The following is a 21,796-nucleotide window of genomic DNA, read 5'->3' on the forward strand; positions in this document are numbered from 1 at the left end:
CAAAGGTGGAAATGGGTTGAAAAATGCCAAAAGAACAAGACGCGAAAGACATTTTGTGGGACACCTCAGCAACAATTTCCCCATGGAGGCTGTTATTAATAAAATAATGAAGTTATTGTGACTCAGCTAAACCGTGAGCATGAATAAAAAATAGATGACACATTTTCATTTAGTTTACCAGTCCTCCTGTCTCTATTTTCACTGAGTTTGATTTTAGTTTTCAAACATTTTGACAGTTTCTCCACTAGTCTTGTCAATGTGAGATCCAGAAATAGTTTTTAATGATAAACATTTTTAGTGGAGGTAAGGGAATTTCAGTAACCTCTAATTTCTCTAATGGCATGACTCATTCAGATGATGACTAAAAAACATAATGAGACCCTGACAAAGTGAAAGCATTTATTTTGATCTGAACTCAGCCACGCAGTGACCTCTGACCATGAAAATTTTTCAGAAAATGACATGAAAAGAAAATAAAAAGATCTGAAAAATAAATGAGTTGTCACCACACAGGAAGTTTTATCCCAGGGATGGTAAAGTAAATATTTTCTTAATATCTCTTGTACATAGTAAATACCAACAACTTCACTGCTTTGACAGTGTAAAGCATGTTGTCTAGACTGAGGGATATGGGGGGTTAGACTACCTTTGCTGTCCACATTGTAAATGAACCAAGCCCAATCCAATGTTCAAAGTGCAAAAAGGTATGTACCATTATCAATCACAGCTTTTAATAACGTGGACAAATTATTGGTACCTTTCCGTAAAAGACCAAAAACCCCTTTTGTTTCACACATCCATCTGGAAAACCTTCCATTGACAGTGTTTGGGGGGCAGAGGGTAGAGCCTTTGAATAAATAAAAACCCAGAGGGTGATTGGATGAACGTTCTGTCTGTCACATCTTTACGGGCCAATCAGAGCAACAAAACATGTGACATCGTAGCCCCGAAACCGAGGTTCGCCGCTAGCAACGAGTAAACTCCATAGAGAACTGCATAACGTGAACCATGGCGACTGTAGACTTGTGTCATTTTTTTTTTTTTTAAAGAAATCTACTCACTGCTGTTCTTTGTTCTTCTTTTAATGAAGAAATGTCAAGTTCTGATAAAACTGGCGCTTTAGCAGCATCCACACAGATCTCTTCTGCCATAATTGCACCAGCCTCTTGTTGCTACTTGCTTATAGAACGACTCCGCCGAGCCCGAAAGTGCAGCCCTCGATGCTGATTGGTCCTGTCACTTTCTAACCAGGCCAAAAGTGTTCAGATGGGAGCTTTGCAAGATGGATTTTCCAGTGAGAAACACAGAAACGGGCATATCCATCTGCTTTGCAAGGTATCAAAAACCCACAATGGTCACTGAAATAACTTGGCCTGTAGAAAACATATTCGGAGGTTTATGGTCAGCGGGGACTGCAGCCAACCTCCCTGGATGTGGTAACCAAAGAGCCCAAAACAGCTTCCAAAGACATTAGAGGTGAACTTAAAGGTCAAGGTACATCAGTGTCAGAATGCACCAGCTGTCACCGTTTGAGCCAAAGTGGACTTAATGGATGACAACCGAGGAAGACTCCACTGTTGAAAGTTAATCATTAAAAGCCAGACTGGGATTTACCAAAATGTGAGTTGACAAGCCACAATGCTTCCAGGAGAATGTCTTTTTGACAGATGAGACAAAACTGGAATTAAAGAATTAAGAAGAATTTAAAAAAAGAAGACTGTAGCTACTGTGCAACATGGAGGAGGCTTGGTTATGTTCTGGGGCTGCTTTGATGCATCTGGCAAAGGGTGTCTTAAATCTGTGCAGGGTACAATGAAATCTCAAGACTATCAAGGCATTCTGGAGCCAAATGTGCTGCTCAGTGTCAGAAAGCTTGGTCTCAGTCTCAGGTCATGGGGCCTCCAACAGGATAATGACCTGAAACACAGAGCTAAAAACAGCTAAGAACAAAACACTTAACTATTCTGAAGTGGCCTTCTATGAGCCCTGATCTAAATCCTATTGAACATCTGTGGAAGGAGCTGAAACATGCAGTCTGGAGAAGGCAGCTTTCAAACCTGAGACAGCTGGAGCGGTTTGCTCATAAGGAGTGGACCAAAATACCTGGGACAGGTGCAGAGGTCTCACTGAGAGTTACAGAAATCCTTGATTGCAGCGATTGCCTCAAAAGATTGTGCAACAAAGTATTAAGTTAAGGACATTATGAGGTTCATTCTTTGACAGGAGGGTACCAACGATTTTGTCCACGTGTGGTGTACGTCAGGAATCACCTGGTAGATCTTGGTTCCATTGATCTGTTTTATTGTCATTTTTTAGGTAAAAGCATGATGTTTTTCACTGGATGCACTAAGCATGGAGGACACAATGCTTGTCTTTACTTTCACTGCATCCCAGAAAGCCTAGAGGTGTGCAAATATTCGATTAATGTTATCAGATGCCTTACAGTCCCTGTAGGTAGCAGTAGAGGTAGTGCCAAAGGTTAAGCATTAAGGCTTGCAGTGTGACTGTATTCCAAGAGCTGTCTAAAACATTTCAGGTTCCTATATTAGACATTATAAGATCTTACAGAATCACTGGGAACGGTTGCTGGAAGGGTGACAGTTTACCGAGCTCCGCTGACATGCCCTTGAGCAGAGAACCGATCCTATAACTGATTGATTTCCCTGTTCTTGTGCAGCTCTCTCATTCTGACATTACTCCAAATAAAAGCATGCCTACAGAGGGGTAAATATCCAAAGGCTTCCTTTGAGTAAGCTGGCTCAACAAAGCATTAAATTGTAGTTTCAGATGCCACAACTGAACTTTCTCTCTTAACTAGCTGCTTCAGACTGTGAGTGCTGACAGAAAAGAGGACGATTAGCACATCATTTGCAACAAATGACCACCAGCTGTCTGATTCAGCCAGATTATAAAAATAAGAGCTGGTGATTAATGCACAAAAAAAGTAATTAGTGTAAAAACAGTTATGATCTAGGATCAAAAAGGACCCTGACATTTTCAACAGACTGGCTCTATTTTTCAAAACACCAATCCAATTCCATCACTAATAGCTTGAATAAAAAACATATCAGACTGACGAGAACAGATTTGGTTGTAGGAATTTTTTTATTGGCATATATATGGAGCAGGCTTACCCCAGAGCATGCAACAGTCCATGAAACTGCATCCCAGCCTTGGCAGCCAAAGAGTTTGTCCATAACCTCTGCACAATTGCCTCCATAACCTGGAGTACTCTCCAATTTCACTCATCCTTCATTGCTCAACCTGTCCCATCCTCCTGGGACATCCCCAGGGTCTCCATCTGGAGGTTTCAATGAGCGAGGAAGTGAGGTAACACCCAACCAGCTTATTTGGAGAGTGTGTGACAGGAGAGAACGTGTCACGCTGTAAAAATGAAGAACGAGCACGCAGAGATTGGCTGCTGGAATTGTAAATCCCAGAACTGAGGAACCCACCAGTGACCCACAACCCATCAGTACCACAACGTTATTAGATTGTTCAACCAGTTTGATACATCTGCAGTTGTGTATATTGGATGATGGCAATTCAGTGTCCTTTGTTTGAACATCCCCAAAACCCCCGCTGTGAGAACCTCTTTCCCCCAATACTCCCTCTTTCTCTCACGTATATCCTCTCACAGGCATAGAGGAAACCATAGGTGTCAACCTTACTGCATATGTAAAGAGAACAACAAAGGCTGGCTGGGCCAGGTTTCCTGTGCAGGTGTGAAATCCTCTTCCATGACTGAACCAAAAGGTTCCTTTGTGAGATCTCCCAACCCCCCAAACCACCACCCCCCACCCTGTGCAGATGTGGAGTGGGAGCAGACAGAGGAGTAGCTCAAACACATCCTGGGGAGGGGACATAGCAAGCATAAAGGTTCTTGTCTCTTCCTCTTGGGAAGAGCATTCGCTCTCAGACTGTCTTCTGCAGTGGACCTTGTCCATCTCACTCTCTCCCCCTCCCTGCCCCTCCCCCCTTTCCCTTACTCTCTCTCCCCTTCTCTCTCTCTCTCTCTCTCTGTTTGTCTGTCTGTGTTGTAATGCTTACTGACTGCTGTACATGTTGACTGACCTTATAAGAATAAATCTTTTTGTCGGTCGGCAGATTTGTCTAATATTTCTTTATTTCACCAGCAGCAACAGGAAAATTTCATCCACAATTGGATGTTTTGGCCATTTATCACAAGACACCCTCTGTCGATGTGGTCCACCACAGGCTGATCAGAGCTGGGTGTGTGTCTGGTGGTTAATTGGTCACTTGGGACCAAATGGGATCTTGGAGCTTGCCTTGGGATGTGGTTTTGGGATCCTCAAGGCTCCCTGATACAAATACAAACTTCTAAAAATTTAAAACCTTGATCAAAAATGATCAAGGTACATAGAGTTGCCAACTGACTAGTTTTGGACAGTTGATCCTGTGTTTTGAGATGAATTTGTTTAACCTGAGCAGGAAACTACTTGCCCGCTTTATTGATTTTGCTTTTCTGTAATCACTAGATGACATTTTATTGATCCTAGATCTGACACAACCACTACCCATCATGACCTGATCATGTCAATCGAGTGGCACCTGTCATCCAATCACAGCCCTTGGCTCACATCAGCATCAGAAAACCAAGAATCCTGCTGAGATGACTGTCCTTAATGGGTGGGTGGAGTTGTTCGGTTTGTGCACAAATGTGGATAAAGGAATGGATAAACCCAAACCTTTTGCAGCTTTGGCAAGGAAGAAAACACAAAGAATGAAATGAAATCTTTCTGCACTTTATGCCGTCAGGGGTTTTGAAGGCCACAAAGTTGACACAGCATGCTACCACAGAGATGAACATCAAAGCCGGCCTAGTGAAAGGTACAGACATTATCTGTGTAGTTTCCAGACATCAGCGATACCAGAAAATGGCAAAAATTGTGGCAAGTGCAACAAAGGACACAAAACTGCTTAAAGCCGTCAGAAACAGCAAGACAACTTCATAGAAAAGAGAAGTTGATAAGTCATGCCTCTATTTTAAAGTTAAAGTCTTTTTTGTAAGGCTCCAGGCTCTGATTTATCTAAACATTTATTTATAGGTTTAATATTGAGGTTCTCAAAGTGGAAGTCAACTGTCAGAGCTCAATAAAGCGATTACAGGAGGTTCCAACACAATCATTATAATGAAAGAATGTAACATTTTTGGCCATGGTTTCCTTCACTTTTAAAAAATATTAATGTCTTAAATATTCACAGATAGAGGTCTGTGTTGTTTTTTCACTTCAGGGGTTTTTATATGAAAATGAGAGTTGTATTCAACTACAGGTAAAATACACCATTCTTTTTTGTACATTATTTACACACATGACTATGGCACTGAGCTCCAAACATACAGTTATTTACCTTCCTGATTTCACAAGAGAAAAAGTTTGCAACCCAAGCCCCATGTAAGAGACACTGTGGAAAAGGTTTGCTGGTTTTGTTGCGGAAGTGTTGATGCACCCGGCTTGTTTTCTATACAACAACAAAAAAGTACAACTCGAACAGCTCAACAGTTACTAACATGACGAGTGACGGCTGTCTTGACAGAGTTTCCGCTAAACACTTCTGTCTTCGGTCAAAATGACCGGCAGTCCACAAGAATTTAGAACAACTTCTGGACATTTGCCTTAACGTTGTTTTGCTGCAGCAGCAAAACGCATAAATCTGAAACTCTGCCATGCAGCTTCAAGTCTGCTAAAACGGGACTGAGGACACATTTTACTTTCTAAACTTGACCCAACACCAGGACAGTAGAAACCAATCCATTGTAAACAGAGGTGTCAAAAGTATTTACATTCATTACCCAGGTAGAAGTATAGATACTAGGGTTTAAAAAGACTTCTGTAGAATTGAAGTATCAACTCAAGCTTTTTACTCAAGTAAAAGTGTAAAAGTACTGGTTTCAAAACTACTTAAAGTATAAAACTAAAAGTAATGTAATGGGGAAAAAATGCCATTAAGGACAAAAGCTTAGGCCGCGCCACAGGGGACTATAGTGCACTACCCCTCCCCCCAAAAAAAACATTTTTCTAAAGGCCATAATGACTATAATGTTATATTAAAATGTTAGTGTTGAAAAAATTTGAGATGCACCTGTTTCAGCTGCATTTATGCCCATTGAAATCCAACGCATTTTAATACAATGCAAATACATTCAAGAACCATATATGTGTACTACTGAGCATTAACGTGTGTTTCATGGAGCGGAGGATATGATGACTGGTTGCTTATAAGTACGGGTCTTCTGGCTACCAACCTCCTCGCTGCTGCTTGGTTGGGACATTTGGCTTCATTTCTCTTGAGTCTCAGCCATGGACATCTTTGTACTAGCCTACATACGTCTGCTATTTCCTTGCTAGAGTGTGACGTGATTTGTGTCATGTGTGCAGGTGCGATGGATCGCATAAAAACCAGTAGGGTGTCGGGATGGTATTATGTTTATACAACCACTATCAAATTCACTCTATCTGGATGGTGCGATTTATCTGGAAATGAAATAGGAGTAACGAGGCCGTTTTTAAAATGTAAGGAGTAGAAAGTACAGATAATTGCTTGAATATGTAAGGAGTAGAAGTAAAAAGTTGGCTGAAAAATAATTACTCCAGTAAAGTATAGATACCCAAAAAATCTACTTAAGTAAGGTAACAAAGTATTTGTACTTAGTTACTTGACACCTCTGATGGTAAACTAGAGTAACCGTTAGCCTGTTATTACAGCCTGGTAGACACTTACACATGACCAGACCTTAGAAATGACTGCACAAAGACTTTCTCTGGTTGGTTTTTAGGGTAGGGTTGAAACACACAAAAAGAAATCTATGAGCTTTTCCTTACACACATGCAGTCAGCGGCACAATATACCATCCTCCACTGACAACAACGAATCACCCAATTAAAGAGCTCACCAGTATGCCTCCACATTTCAAATGAAAAATGAGTTTTACTATCAATTGTCCAATATCAGTCCTAATGATGAAATAACTGTAACCTCCACTAAAGCAGTAAATCTAACCATCGTGGTTTATTGGGAGTAGTCCGGGAAAGACTAAAGCTCCACAGCGGCTAGTTCGGTCCAGTTCTTCTCTCATCAATGACTTATCTTACATTGCTGCTGCTAATTAGCCAGGACAGCCTGAGCATTAACCACCAGCTACAAGGAAGAGACATGGAGCCCTCACTTTCAGCCACAAGCGATCCATGCCGTTCTTCATGATGTGATTCTATGTTGAATACAGTTCCAATTTATCAGAGAATTGATCACAGGTACATTTACCCATTCATCAAAGTCCACTTCAACCCTGCTCTGAGTAGGCCTTTCTTTTCCGGCTGCTGCATCAGTGTTTAAGGCGCTCAGCTATATAGTTCCCTTCGTTTCAGCCTCTTTATTACTTCCAGCAATGACTAACTCAAAATCCTTCCATACCCCAGATTATATCAGACCTTTGGTTAACCAGGAAAACCTCTTTGAGATTAAAAATTCTGTTTTCCAAGAGTGCTATAGTAAAGATTTCCCTGCATAGTTTCAAGTAGCGCTGAGCTCCCTCAGAGATAGGCTTGGTGTGATGTCATCCATGTCATCTTGAATATATATGCAGCTTAATTAGCCATGTGCTTGCTGCCTGTGCAGATTAACAACCCCAGCACCACATGTAAAGTAGGTGTAGTAAGATTAGGCTACTTAGAGTTTATATTAAAGGATTCTCCCAACATATCTTCTAGGTAACATAAAATGTAATATGTAAGTATTCAGTATTTACTTATCTGGTGATTGGCATATTTTCTGGAGGATATTCTGACCAGTAATATTTTTATCTGCAGACATCTGCCCTTGAAACCGGCCAAAGACCGGCAATTGCAGGTTAATGGAAACTCTGAACTGTGTTGTGTTTTCTTCACCCCTCTGCTTGTTTCTGCAGGCTTTTTTATGTTCCCACTTTTGCTTGGTTGTGACATTTTTCATTGGCAAACTTGCAGTTTTTGGCCAGGTGGTTTTCTCCGCCGCATATATGGCATTTTCTAACGTCTGGCTGGGGCTTTGGTCGTGTGTTGCTGACCTTGTTCACTGACTCCACTGCTCTGTTCTATTTATCAGGTTCTTTCTTGCCTTAAATCCACAATGTGTCTGTTTGCTGCTAACCTTACAAAGCAGATGGATTTGCCAGACTCCATCTCTGTCAGTGGGAAAATCCATCTTGAAAAGCTCCAGTTTACAGTGTTTGAGATGAAACCGAACACTGCCTGGACCAATCAGCATCATCTGAGGAGATCGAGGGGGTCGCTACAGTATGTGAGGGGTTTAGTTATACTCAGAGCTGTTTGCAATGGCTGATTCCAGAGCGGTGGTTAGCTTGGATGTAGCTTTAGCATAGAGTCAGTTTTACTAGAACTGGACCATGTTTTTGCATGCAAATGAAGAATGAAAAGATGTTTTCGCTCTTCTGCCAACCTGCTTCGGCATGAGTTGGGAGAGATACAGGGAAAAGGTTTTGTGTCCTATGAGTGGTTGTAATGGCTGCTAGTGGAGTGATTAGCTCGGACATAGCCACAGCAGCAGTTTTGTTAGAACTGGACATTTATTTACTAAAACAAGAGCAAAGAGCAAAACTGAAAGCTTTTCATGACTGAGAAGATGTTTTTGCTCTTCTCCCGGGTCCGCTTCGTTACAGATGGCTCTGCCGGTGTATCCAATGGCTGCTGCTACAGTAGCTGTTGGCTTGGATGTAGCTAAGAAAGCAGCAGTTGTTTTAGCAGTCCTGCCCTTCCCAAGTGCTTTCTATGGGAGCTTTCCCAGATGAATGTGAAATATATTCATGCAATGGATATTTGAAACGGTCTATCTGGCGTGTCAGGTAACAAATTGGTGCATCTCTATTACAAACACAATGCTTTAGTGCTTTAAAATATAACATTTAGAGTAAGTTGCCATGGGGATTTTGCCAGATTTAAAGAAGGAAAGCTTTATGACTCTCATCATAGACTTAGCAGAGCAGGTTTAATCCTCTTCTAATGTCACCTCCTTGGTCCTGACTGTATTTGTGTGTATTTCAGGTTAAGTGTGTGTGGCATGACTCACTATAAGAAGAAAGAGATAGTCGTTTCTTCCGTAAACAGTGCATAAATTAGAACAATGAATAAATTTAACATGTTACAAAGAGCTGGCATGCACACGAATAATAACAGAGGCTAATGGTGAAGCCACAGGACTAATAAATGTGAAACCATCTCTTAACGTTGTCTTCTACATCGACTAAAGGTTAATTGAACATTAAATAAATGTACAGCTCAGCTACAGTGAGATATTAGGAGGTGTGCTTCACTGTTACAGATGCTGACATGTTGGATAATGACTTGTGGATGGAATACTGTTCTACATATTAATTTACATCTCAGTCTACTTTTGAGTCCATGCACGCCTCACTGTTATTTCTCATTATAGTCTGGATATTAACTGTGGGTGGCACACAGTTTGTACAGCACTTTGCTCAGAGTGAGTTAGATGACATTTACACTACTTTTTACTCACTTATCATCCTGATTTATGACATGTTGGTGCATAAATTAGAATAATTCACGTCAGAGGATCTCAACTGGTCTAGCCCTGGGACCCACCACAGGTTCCATAATGACGAACTGGGGCCCAGTTTTCGTGTATATTTGCCAGTAAATCACATTTATTTAATAAAACATGGCACTGTTTAGACCCAAGATAGAAATACAGTTATTAAAAAAATAATTAGATAATACCCAAAATCTTTCCAGAAAAAGATCCCCAAATCCCCTGACATTTCTGCTGAAAACTGCCGAAATATTGCTGGAAAAGATTGCTGTAAGTTTACGGTAAAGTCCTGAAAATCTCTTGTTCCTGTTCTGAGATTTAGAGGAAAAGTCCCAGAGAAGAAAAAGTTTCAGGGGCAATGCCCAAAGAAAACTCTTAAAATTTCTAAAAATAATATATATAACCTTTTTGAGAAAATTACCCAAAGTTCCTTTCAAATATTGAATTTGGGTTAATTCACAATGAAAATTCTTGACCTATTCAAGAATTTTCATTGTGAATTTAAAAAACAACCAAAAAAAAAACAAACAATAAAACAATAACAGTGGAATGAAAGCTCTTAAAAGACTCTTGGATGAATTTGTGACCCCCTGAAAACTGCACCCACATTTGGGTCTCCACCCACCAGTTGAGAACCACTGGTTTACGTTATACTGCTGTTGGATTTGTTTTCTTGATTGACTTTCTCAGGGACTCCAAGTATGTGGAGCATTTATTCAAAAACAAAAGCAGAAGCGAGGAAGACAGAGAGCATCGGATTGCTTTCCAGGTTGCAACTGTTAAACTTTACAAAACAGCAACACATGTGAGCATGTACATTTTTCAGTGTTAGTCTTTTGAGGCTAATGATTTTCATTTAGTCTTCCACAGTTTTTGACAGAGAAAACATCCACTCAGTTATAGGAATGGGCAGTTAATCCACATCCTAGGGTATTAGAAAAAAGCTAAAGAAGGGGCGCATATGGCCTAGAGGTTTGATGCATGCCCCATTGAAGCAGGTGGCCCAGGTTTGGATCTGGCCTTTGGCTCCTTTCCCACATGTCTCTCCCAGCTCTCTCATCCCTGTTTCTGATTCTATCCACTGTCCTCTATCAATAAAGGCACTAAAAGCCCGAAAAAAAATCTTTAAAAAAAAAGAAACAAAGCTACAGAATTGTTTTAAATACTGTCATGAAGACGGTGCTAACAATTACTCATCTAAATTAATATTTTCATATAAATTCACATTTGACCTTTTTAAATCCAGTGGAGTAAAGTGATGTACAAATTTAAGCACTTAAGCAGCAGTTTCTCTCATCTCTATAACATTACCAGAATCACGACATTTTAGCACCGTTACTGGGAACAGGGAACTCAAATATGTTCAGTGAAGGGAAAAAATGCCGGTCTGTCATTGTTTAGTCATCTGGTTAACTGATGAACCCACATGAGATATTTCTAACACATTATAAGACATTCAACATTTAATGTTATTGTCTTAAATAACATGAAAAAATTGTATCTCTTTAACAGATGAGTAATGTTATATTTGCAATCAGCAGGCTCTTATAAATTACCTGCTGCACTGGCGCTACTTTAACTTTAGCTATTGATCATTTTCTTAACCTGGTACGCCGGCTGGATTTGTTTCACACATCCATCTGGTAAACCTCCCATATACAGTGTTTGGGAAAGGGCAGATATTTTGAGAAAAAAACTCGGAGGCTTGGATAAACATTCTTTCTGTCACATCTCTAAAGTCCAATCACAGCAACAAAACTCATAATGTCGTAGCCCCAAACGGAAATGTGCCTGACTAAACTGCAAAGAGAGCTGCATAACGCGAACCATGGCGACTGTAGACATGTCAGTGCACGAATTTTGTCATTTTTGAAAAAGAAAACAACTCAATGCTGTTCTTTCTTCTTCTTTCAACATAGAAATCTCATCAAGTTCTGATAAAAGTGGAGCTTTAGCAGCATCCGCGTTGCTGTCTTCCGCCATAATTGCACCGGCCTCTTGTCGCTGCTTACTTGTGTCATGACTCTGCCGTGCCCGAAAGTACTGCCCCTCTTCGCTGATTGGTCCTTTCACTTTCTAACTGGGCCCAAACGGTTCAGACGGGAGCTTTGCAAGATCGATTTGTCAGTGAGAAACATGGAAAGGGGCGTATCCATCTGCTTTGCAAGGTTACCTTTAGATGGCATTGATGAAGGATCTTATCTGCATCATAAAGAGCACTTCACCAGTTTTTCTTCCAAACATGAGGCCACAGGGGGGCTAGGCAAATCACTGAGTCCACCAGTGATTTTGTGGTACTGTAATAGCTGATCTACAGGTTTTTGTCTATTCAGCTTTGTAGTGCACTGAGACTTCCTGCAAATCGAGGAGTAACCTGATAAAAGGAGAACAGACATGAACTGTATTCAGTTAAAGACATGCTGCTACTTAAATTTGTTTAACAAAGAGCAACAAAGTAGTGCAAAAATCTCCCAGTGAGACATAATATGTATTTTTTATTCAAGCCTTAAATGCATCATCATGCACATTTTGTCAGGTAATGTGTTAAAAGCTAACATAAGTTAGCTAACAGCTTTTAATCTACAGGTTTAATTAAGAGAAATAAATAATAACAAGAATTTTTTTTAACTAAAGGGACTCAAAACAGAGTTTGGGGGATTTTAACACAGCTGATTCTTGTGGAGGACACAGCAGTGGACAAACTGACTGTATTCTTCAAGCTGGCAGGCGAAGGTGCTGTATATCAGTTTAAATGTATTCACAGAGCTGATGTACTTACCAGCCTAGCTATTGGCTGGAAATTCAATCTGCTCATTATGATCACATTATATTGTCCATACAGTGCTCTTCAGCCAGCAGTGTTATCGGCATGATTGGACTGGTGGCTCAAAGCATTATTTCCGATACTCCAGTCATGCATTTTTGATGAAAACAGACTTAAAATGATTGCTAATCAACTGAGGTATCACTTTATACTTAGCAATCCCTCTAAGCTTGACAATAGGTGTGCAGGAGCCTCAATAAGGACCACTCAATGTGGCCTTCCAGAATAAGAAGCATCCACTAGCAGCTCTGGAGAAAAAGCCCAGGAATGACATGAGGACTGTCAAAGTCTGTCCACATTATTTCCAGCAGTTTTAAGGAAAGTGATCCCTTTTTGTTTGATTTATTGTATTTGACCTTTATTTTACCCTGAGAATTCACAACGAGATATAAAAATCACTTTTGTAAGAGAGTCCTGGTCACGACAGCAGCACAAATTCCACACATACGACGAAAACACCACAACAGCAAGGTTTCATCGGCCAACACATCAGCAGCCATCAGTAGAAAAACATGTATACTCAAGGCCGCTCATAAGTGAGGGATAAAGGGGGAGCTTTCTGAGGCCCAGCCAAGTTAGTGGAGACCATGGAGGTCAGCAAAATCATGGTCTGTCAAGTTAAGCTGCAATAACCATATTTTATTTTTAACCTGAATGTGACCACTCTTATCAAAGCAGCAACAATGAATTTTTATTTCTGCTGCAGTACAATATAGCCTTTTCAAAAGTATAAACCCTTTTATTTAATAAACATAATTATATTTTAGTTAAACAATTTAGAAAGTAATGTCAGACTTCAAAACAAACCAATGAAGGGCACAAACATCAGGATGCCGCAAAATAAAGCAGAAAAAACAGAGACAACTTTAGACTGTTTTTGGGAAAGGGTAGAGCTTTAAAAAAAAAAAAAAAAACTCTGAGGGTGACTGGATGACCATTCTGTCTGTCACATCTTTATGGGCCAATCAGAGCAAAAAACCAAGGAGTAAACTCCATAAGAACTGCAAAACACGAAACATGGCGACTGTAGACATGTCAGTACACGACTTTTGTCGTTTTAGAAAAAAACACCTCACTGCTGTTCTTTGTTCTTCCGTTAACAAAGAAATGTCATCAAGTTCTGATAAAACCTACGCTTTAGTAGCATCCACACTAATCTCTTCCTCCATAATGGCACTGGCCTCTTGTTGCTGCTTGCTTACGTCACAGCTTCGCCACGCCCTAAAGTACTGCCCCTTACTCTTGATTGGTCTTGTCACTTTCTAACTGGGCTGAATTGTTCAGATGGGAGCTTTGCAAGATGGATTCGCCAGTGAGAAACACGGAAACGGGTGAATCCATCTGCTTTGCAAGGTTAAGAATGCTATGGCCATTCGGAGACAACTCCCCTCCTCTCCTGCACCTACACTGCTTCAGCTCTGAGAGCTCCGGCTTTAGTGACGCCGTTGCTGGAGCAAACAGGTAGTGCCCAGGACCACCACAGTCCACCACCACACCACAGCCTGCTTCAGGGGACTCTGGAGGAGAGCAATCCTCCATCTCAGAGGATCACTCTGAGGCAGCAGTGCAGTGGGACTCTGCGTCACTTTCTGGCAAGGGTACATCACTGTCACTCCCACCTCATCTGGAAAACCCCATCCTTTTCCCCTCCCTCCACTCAGTACCAAACTGCTGAGAGGTCTGAGCTGGGGAATTACTTTCATTTGCATCAACCCTATGGGAATTTTCAATGGGTTTTTGGATTACTGCTGAAAAACTGTGTCCAATAAAAGTTTATGAAACTTACATGTTTTGCTCATAAAGATAGTCTTGATAAATTGATATTATAAGCATCATTTCTGGTTTGTTAATCTAACTGACAAAGGAAAATCTAATGTCATGCTATATTGAACTATAACATGGTCACCTGAATTTAACATCATCATCATCAGATACATGTGAACGGTAGGCTCAGTTGCCAAGCTTAGGGTGATGTCATAGTTTTCCCAATTCTAACTGGCGAATCCATCTTGCAAAGCTCCCGCCCGAACCCTTGGGGCCCGGTTAGAAAGTGACAGGACCAATCAGTGATAAGGGGCAGTACTTTTGGGCACAGCAGAGTCGTGATGTAAGCAAGCAGCGAGAAGTGCAACTATGGCGGAGACATTATCGTGGATGCTGCTAAAGCGGCAATTTTATCAGAACTTGATGACATTTCTTTGTTAAAAGAAGAATAAAGAACAGCAGTGAGGTTTTTTTTTTTAATTTTTTTTCAAAAACGAGAAAAGTGGTGTACTGTACTTGTTCCCATTATGCAGTTCTCTATAGAGTTTACTCCTCGGCAGCAGTAGCGGCTGCATCACATGTTTTGTTGCTCTGATTGGCCTGTAAAGATGTGATAGACAGAACACATCCAATCATTCTCTGAGTTTTTTTTCAAAGGCTCTGCCCTTTCCTAAACGCTCTCTATGAGTCGTTTCCCAGATGGATGTGTGAAACGAATCCATCTGGTGTGTCAGATTACTGTAGTCATTGTTAGCTGTCTTTTAGCAACCGCCTTTATTAAGATGTGAAAAAATATACAATTCAAAGGTGGGGCATGTTTCAGATGTATTTTATGTTGTAGGATAAAATGTTAACCTCTCTTGAGCTTGTGTTCACCTTAGACCATATTTCAGGCATTTAACTGAAAGCTTATTCAAATGTCCCATAGACTTTCAGACGAGGGAACCGGAAGTGCTAAAATGCTAACTCACTTCCGTTTTAGGACTCATTTCTGCAACTTTCTATTATGATGCAGTGCAATAAAGACTTTTTCAAAAGAATAAATCTTTTCTTTTAAAGGTGCAGTATGTCAAACTGAAAATAACCAACTTCAAACAGTCAAATCTAGAACTAGATTTCTCTGGTGGAAACCGTGGCAACCGGGGGAATTTAAAAGAATGTGCATCTGTTATTCGGTTCCTTCTACGCTTCCACTGAAACATGCAAAATGCAAAAAATCCAAGAAGGTGGCATCCGTGGAGAAGAGCTGCTCTATGTATGAATAAAAGGCTTTTTCTGAATTCATTAATTGTATTACATTAATAGTGACAGACCTTAATAATATGTTTTGTTTTTACCAAGGTTGTTTTTTGCTAAATGCTTCTAGGCTAAATATTATATACAGCACCAAGAGAATTATATTTGTTTTAGTAATGTTCACAGTGTGTAAGGGCTTACTGATTAAAACACTCGGAAAGTTATGTCAAACTTCGTAGTTAAGCTATGACGCGCACAAATGTCAGGATGCAAATTAAAATACATGCTTTTTGGAGAAATGTATCATATTTATGATTTATGAAGAGTGCTGTAACACCGTTTTAAATTTAGAAAAAGCTGGTATAGTGATTCCTCGTACAAAATTGAACTCTCTTTTGTTGTCTCACCAAACAGACCATTCTTTGACTCACTGCTTGAAATTGAGACTGTTGTGTAATAACCATGGGCCCTTAATCAACAATGGTTTTTATTATTTTCTCATGTTGTTTTTGGGGAACTATATCTGTCTTGAGAGGGACTAGAAAAGTTGATAAGGGATAAAGGATGGCATGCGGAGAAGGCTGAGGTCAGATTTAAACTCATACCTGCTCTAATGAAAACACGGGGCTGAACCAGGACCCCTGAGGACTTTTATTTACATAAATGTATTAGTTATTAAATTTCCATGTACCCACCCTCATTATTGTGCAAATGAATACAGCAAGGTTCTTCCAAATGTCAGTCTTATCATTGATGGGATCCTGTGGTGATCTCATAGAGACTTAAGATAAAGGCACTAACAATCACTTTACTGTTTTTCAGATTGGCTGCAAAGTGACAGTGCTGCTCTTCATCTATTTCCTGGCCACAAACTACTACTGGATCCTGGTAGAAGGCCTCTACCTCCACAGCCTCATCTTCATGGCCTTCAGATCAGACTCCAGATACCTTTGGGGATTAATTCTCATTGGATGGGGTAAGCATAAAGATATTCATATCTAACATTGCACATGGTGACTCAGTCATTATGCAGAAAGACTAAAGCAGAATGTAATGACTTCAGCATCATGGATTATATAACTGTCAAGCTTATGCCTGCGTACAAAGAGTAATACTTTACATTCCCTCATTAGCTGTTTAGAAATTACTGGTACAGTGTTGGTAGAGCTTTCCAGCAAAGATCTAAAGCTTTGTGGTCATTAACAGAGAGGCTTTAATGCACGGACATGGTGGGCTTCATATGTGAGAGATGCAAAGTGTGACAACTCAGACTCTAAAGTCTGAGTTGTCACAGCCCTAACCCTAACCCTTGGTGCTTTCACAGACAGCAGGTTAGACACACGTGAGCGCGCATGCAGGTGAACGCACACTGGGCGCTGCATCACTGATCAGTTATGAGTGATGCAGCGCCCGGTGTTTTACGACAAATATGACAGAAGAAAATGGTCTTCAGCAAAAAAGGTTCGAGGCCTCCTCTTCATCCTTGAGTCCTGAAGCAGTTAAAGCTCGAGTCCTCGTCCAAGTCTGAGTCATCAGCGCTCGGGTCACGAGTCATCCAAATCCGGACTTGAGTTGGACTCATGTCTGAGTCCTGGACTCGAGTCCTACAACACTGGTTAAAAGTGGCCAAAATCCACTGAAATAAGTGGTGAAAAGTGGTTAAAGAGGCAAAAAAAGGATAAGCAGCAAATGTGGGTTAAGAAAGGAATCATGTAGCAAAAATGGGAGGTAAAAGATGAAGTGGTTAAAAATAGCAAAAATTGGGGGAAAATGGCTTAAAATGGCAAAAATTGGTGGTAAATGTGAAAAGTGGTTAAAAAGTGGCAAAACGGGTTTAAAGGGGCAGAAAATTATCTAAAAGTAGCAAAAACTGATCTCAAGGGGCAAAATTTGGCTAAAACTGGCCAAAAAAGGTAAAAAGGAGTTTAAAAAAGGGTTGAAAGTAGCAAAGATTGGCTGAAATAAGTGGTGATAAGTGGTTAAGGAGTAAAAAAAAAAGTTAAGCAGCAATTATAGATTAAGAAAGGAACAAAATGGGAAAAAAACATGAAGTGGTTAGAAGTGGCAAAATGGGTTTGAGGGGGAAGAAAATTGTCTAAAAGTAGAAATATGTCAATTGCTTGTATGTTGAAAGTAGAGAAACATGTGTGGTGTGTGTTGTGACGTGCTTTTGACAGCCTTGAGCGGAATAGTGTTCCTCCATTTTCACAAAAATCAGAGCAGAACACATCTCATTTAAGTTTATCAATAATACACCGGAAAAACCACTTTGTAAAGCTAACAAGCAAAGTCCAAGAAAATCAAGGACATATTTCTGTCTGACGCTCTTTGTGACTTGTCATCGAGCCTTTTTCTTGTTCCTCACACATCTTGATACTAGTGACAGAGATGAAAACAGGACAGGAAGATCAGGGAAAAACATTGCGCCACGTATTGCCATTTCCTGCTGCATCGCTGTCAGGACATTACAGTTTGTCAGGCTGATTTTGTGGCTGAAGCTCGCGTCACATCTAGTTAGGATGCAGCGTGATGCATAGAGATGAAATGACATCTGAAGTTCTCTGCACAAAGAGATGCACTTACATTAGATAGGAAAAATACCTTACCACATAAATGTCATCATTCAACATTTATAGTATATAAAGGCAAAAAAGATATGTTTAAAAAATTCTCAAGGGGTGCATTCTGACATTGGTTGTTTTAAAAATGCCTGAAATTTAAGAGTTATCAGGAATATGCTGATAATGTCCATGTCTGGGTCAGTGAATGAACGGGGTTGTGTCATTTTGCTCCGCACAAGAAGTATTCAGTGTTTTCTTTTCCTTTTTGGGGGGGGGCTGTTGAGGTCGAGGAGCTCTGTGTCTGCCTCTCACTTATCCCTGCCAGGATAGTGTGCACCACCCTCGGCTCAGGTTTCCCATTAGCAGAATACAACAGTCATGTTTATTGTCTTGTCCTGACTCTGCCCCATAAGGTGTGTGCACCTTGGCAGTCATGCAGATGTAGATTGTTTTTCATTAGTAATAATAATAATTCTTGGTTACAGAATGTGTTTTTGTATTTTGCTGCCACTGAAGTGTTTGTGTGTGTTCATTCAAGCAGATGAAAGATTTGCTCTTCTCCCCCAAATGGAACTTTCTGTTCTGTTCTTTGAAGCCTGGAGGAGAAAAGAGAAGGAACTGTTTGTTTGTCTCCCATCTTGGGCTTCTGCACTTTTACCAAAACAGAGGCGTCTAACATAAGGCTGGAACACGTCCCTAAAACAAAAAAATGAATGCTGAAGGCCGGACTGAATTTGTAAGGTGGACAGCGTTATTGTTGGGCTTCTATTGCCAAGAAAGGGTAAGCAGGATCACAATTACAACTTTGACAGTTTTTTAAAATGTTTTTTTTATCTAAGTTCAGTCTATCTTAAAAAATTTAAAAAAAAATCTTATGAAACAATTTATATGCCACTTTCAACCTTTTTTATAAAGATGTTTCTTACTCTTTCATGCCACATTTTGCCACCTTTAACACAATCTTGCCAGATCTAGCCCATTGTATACCATTTTTGTGTCCATTTATTGCTACTGTTTTGCCACTTTACGCCCATTTGACACTTGTTTTTGGTTCTTCTATTATATTTTTGCTGATTTTGATTATTTTAGTCTCTTTTCCACTATTAACCTTTTTGTTGCCACATTAAACCAACTTTTTTCTGTTTTTCATCCATTTTTAACACGTCTTTTTGCCAGTTGTAAACATTTTTGCCACTTCAGCCCATTTTTGAAACTAATTTTTGAAACTTTTATCCCAATTTAGACACTTTTGGCCCAGGTTTTCCACTTTTTTGCCAGTTTGACCAAAGATGGAACTATTATAATGAGTAAAAGTAAAGTTACTTTGGATGAAATATACTAAAGTAGAAGTAAAAGTAGTATTTTTAAATCTAGTAAAAATAAAAGTAAAAGTATAACATTAAAAATTAACTTCAAGTACTGAGTACTGAGTAGCTACTATTGATACTTGAGGGTGTTAATAAGTAAAATATGGTCTTTTCCTGATATGAAATAACTACAAGAGAATATGAATCTAAAACCAGGTTGTTTCTTTATAAGGTGAGACAACCTGAAGTTAAATGCAACAGTGGTTTAGGATGAAATATCAAACCATTCTCTCGCTACAAGTGATGGGAATTCTGTCTCTTTCAGCGATCCGGATTGTTAAGCTCTGTTCAGCAAGAAGAGCCGGCTCTTTCAGCTCCCAAATGGCTCTTCATTCGGTACCTCTCTGGCTTTTGATAAATCAGACAAATAAATCAGAACCACGAGTCCAAATATATATATATATATATATATATGTATATGTATATATATATATATGTATGTATATATTCTCTTACCTGCCTTGATTCGCATATGCACTGAAGTGACATCCCATTCTTAATCCATAGGGTTTAATATGATGTTGGTCCAGCCTTTGCAGCTATAACAGCTTCAACTCTTCTGGGAAGGCTTTCCACAAGGTTTAGGAGTGTGTTTATGGGAATTTTTGACCATTCTTCCTGAAGAGCATTTGTGAGGTCACACAGTGTTGTTGGACGAGAAGGCCTGGCTCTCAGTCTCCGCTTTAATTCATCCCAAAGGTGTTCTGTCAGGTTGAGGTCAGGACTCTGTGCAGGCCAGTCAAGTTCATCCACACCAAACTCTCTCATCCATGTCTTTATGGACCTTGCTTTGTGCACTGGTGCACAGTCATGTTGGAACAGGAAGGGGCCATCCCCAAACTGTTCCTACAGAGTTGGGTGCATGGAATTGTCCAAAATCTCTTGGTGTGCTGAAGCATTCAGAGTTCCTTTCACTGAAACTAAGGGGCCAAGCCCAGCTCCTGAAAAACAAGCCCACACCATAATCCCCCCTCCACCAAACTTTACACTTGCAGTCAGACAAGTACCGTTCTCCTGGAGAAGTGTAACTCATCACTCCAGAGAACCTGTCTCCACTGCTCTAGAGTCCAGTGGCGGCGTGCTTTACACCACTGCATCCGACGCTTTGCATTACACTTGGTGATGGCTTGGATGCAGCTGATCAACCATGGAAACCCATTCCATGAAGTTCTCTACGCACTGTTCTTGAGCTAATCTGAAGGCTACATGAAGTTTGGAGGTCTGTAGCGATTGACTCTGCTTCATGGCTAAGTTGCTGTCGTTCCCAATTGCTTGCACTTTGTTATAATACCACTGACAGTTATCTGTAGACTATTTAGGAGCGAGGAAGTTTCACCACTGGACTTGTTGCACAGGTGGCATCCTATCGCAGTACCACGCTGGAATTCACTGAGCTCCTGAGAGCGACCCATTTTTTCACAAATGTTTGTAGAAACAGTCTGCATGCCTAGGTGCTTGATTTTATACACCTGTAGCCATGAAAGTGATTGGAACACCTGATTTCAGTTATTTGGATGGGTGAATACTTTTGGTAATATAGTTTATGTCATACTTCTGCTATTGGTTGTTAAATTCTGAATTGAACTCAGGCCCTCTCAGTGGTCGTAGAACTGACTGTTGTCCCTGCATCATACGGTAGCCTATGTTTTTCAGCATATTCCCAACTTAGACTTAATTCACTTTCTGTCTTTTCAGTCTCTGTATCTTCCCTGTTTGCTTTATTGGCATTTCTTCACCTCTTGCACTCACTTACTCAACAGCTAAAAGCCTCTGTTATTAATTGCTTTTTGAAAAGTCGAATGCAGTCAAGGTGACGGTGAAAAAAATAAATGAAATTTTAGCACAGCCAGGGGTTGCATTAGCTCATGGTTAGGCATCACTCGTCTCCACATTAGAAAACAATGGAACATGGAGACAAAGCCATCTTAGCTGCTGATAATGTGTTAACTGCTTTATGGCCTGCCTGGTGATTTTCTCATTTTGTAGACATGTCCTCAGGTAAACACAACACTAACACGCCGCAGCAGAGCAGAGCAGCTTTATCCATGATGATGTGTCAGCAGCCTCTTTGGTTCCTGTCACAACCATTGATTTTGTTTTTTTGCACCTCTAGTGACTGAAGTAAACTGTAAGAGGAATACAGATCTGGGGCAGATTCTGAGTAAGTCAGTGGGTGTTTAAATGGATCTAATCACTGTCTGTAACACAAACACACACCGCTTTACAACACCAACGACAAAAACAACATTTCTGGTCAACACCACAGCCACAGTGACACATACCAGAGTCTTAAGGTGTCAAAATAACACCAGCATAAAAGAGACCTTGTAGATTATATATTTCTTCCATAAGTATTTGCATATTATCCATACATTATGAGAAATGCAACACAATAGATGGCTAATTTTGAATACCTTGAGGGAAACAACTTTCTGCTGCCGTGAACTCTGCATCAATACTGTCCAGACACCTTTAAA

The 21,796-nt window shown here is 40.2% G+C and overlaps 1 protein-coding gene across 1 annotated transcript in view; it reads left to right on the top strand.

Annotated features, from left to right (window-relative positions):
• The window catches only part of pth2ra (parathyroid hormone 2 receptor a), a 205,870-nt gene that overhangs the window by 89,602 nt on the left and 94,472 nt on the right, over positions 1–21,796 (top strand). The window contains exon 8 of the mRNA XM_041807123.1: positions 16,214–16,367. Within this exon, the coding sequence (XP_041663057.1) occupies positions 16,214–16,367 (154 nt within the window). The remainder of the gene's footprint in view (positions 1–16,213; positions 16,368–21,796) is intronic.

This window comes from Cheilinus undulatus, linkage group 15 (assembly GCF_018320785.1).
Source record: "Cheilinus undulatus linkage group 15, ASM1832078v1, whole genome shotgun sequence".
NCBI lineage: Eukaryota > Metazoa > Chordata > Actinopteri > Labriformes > Labridae > Cheilinus > Cheilinus undulatus.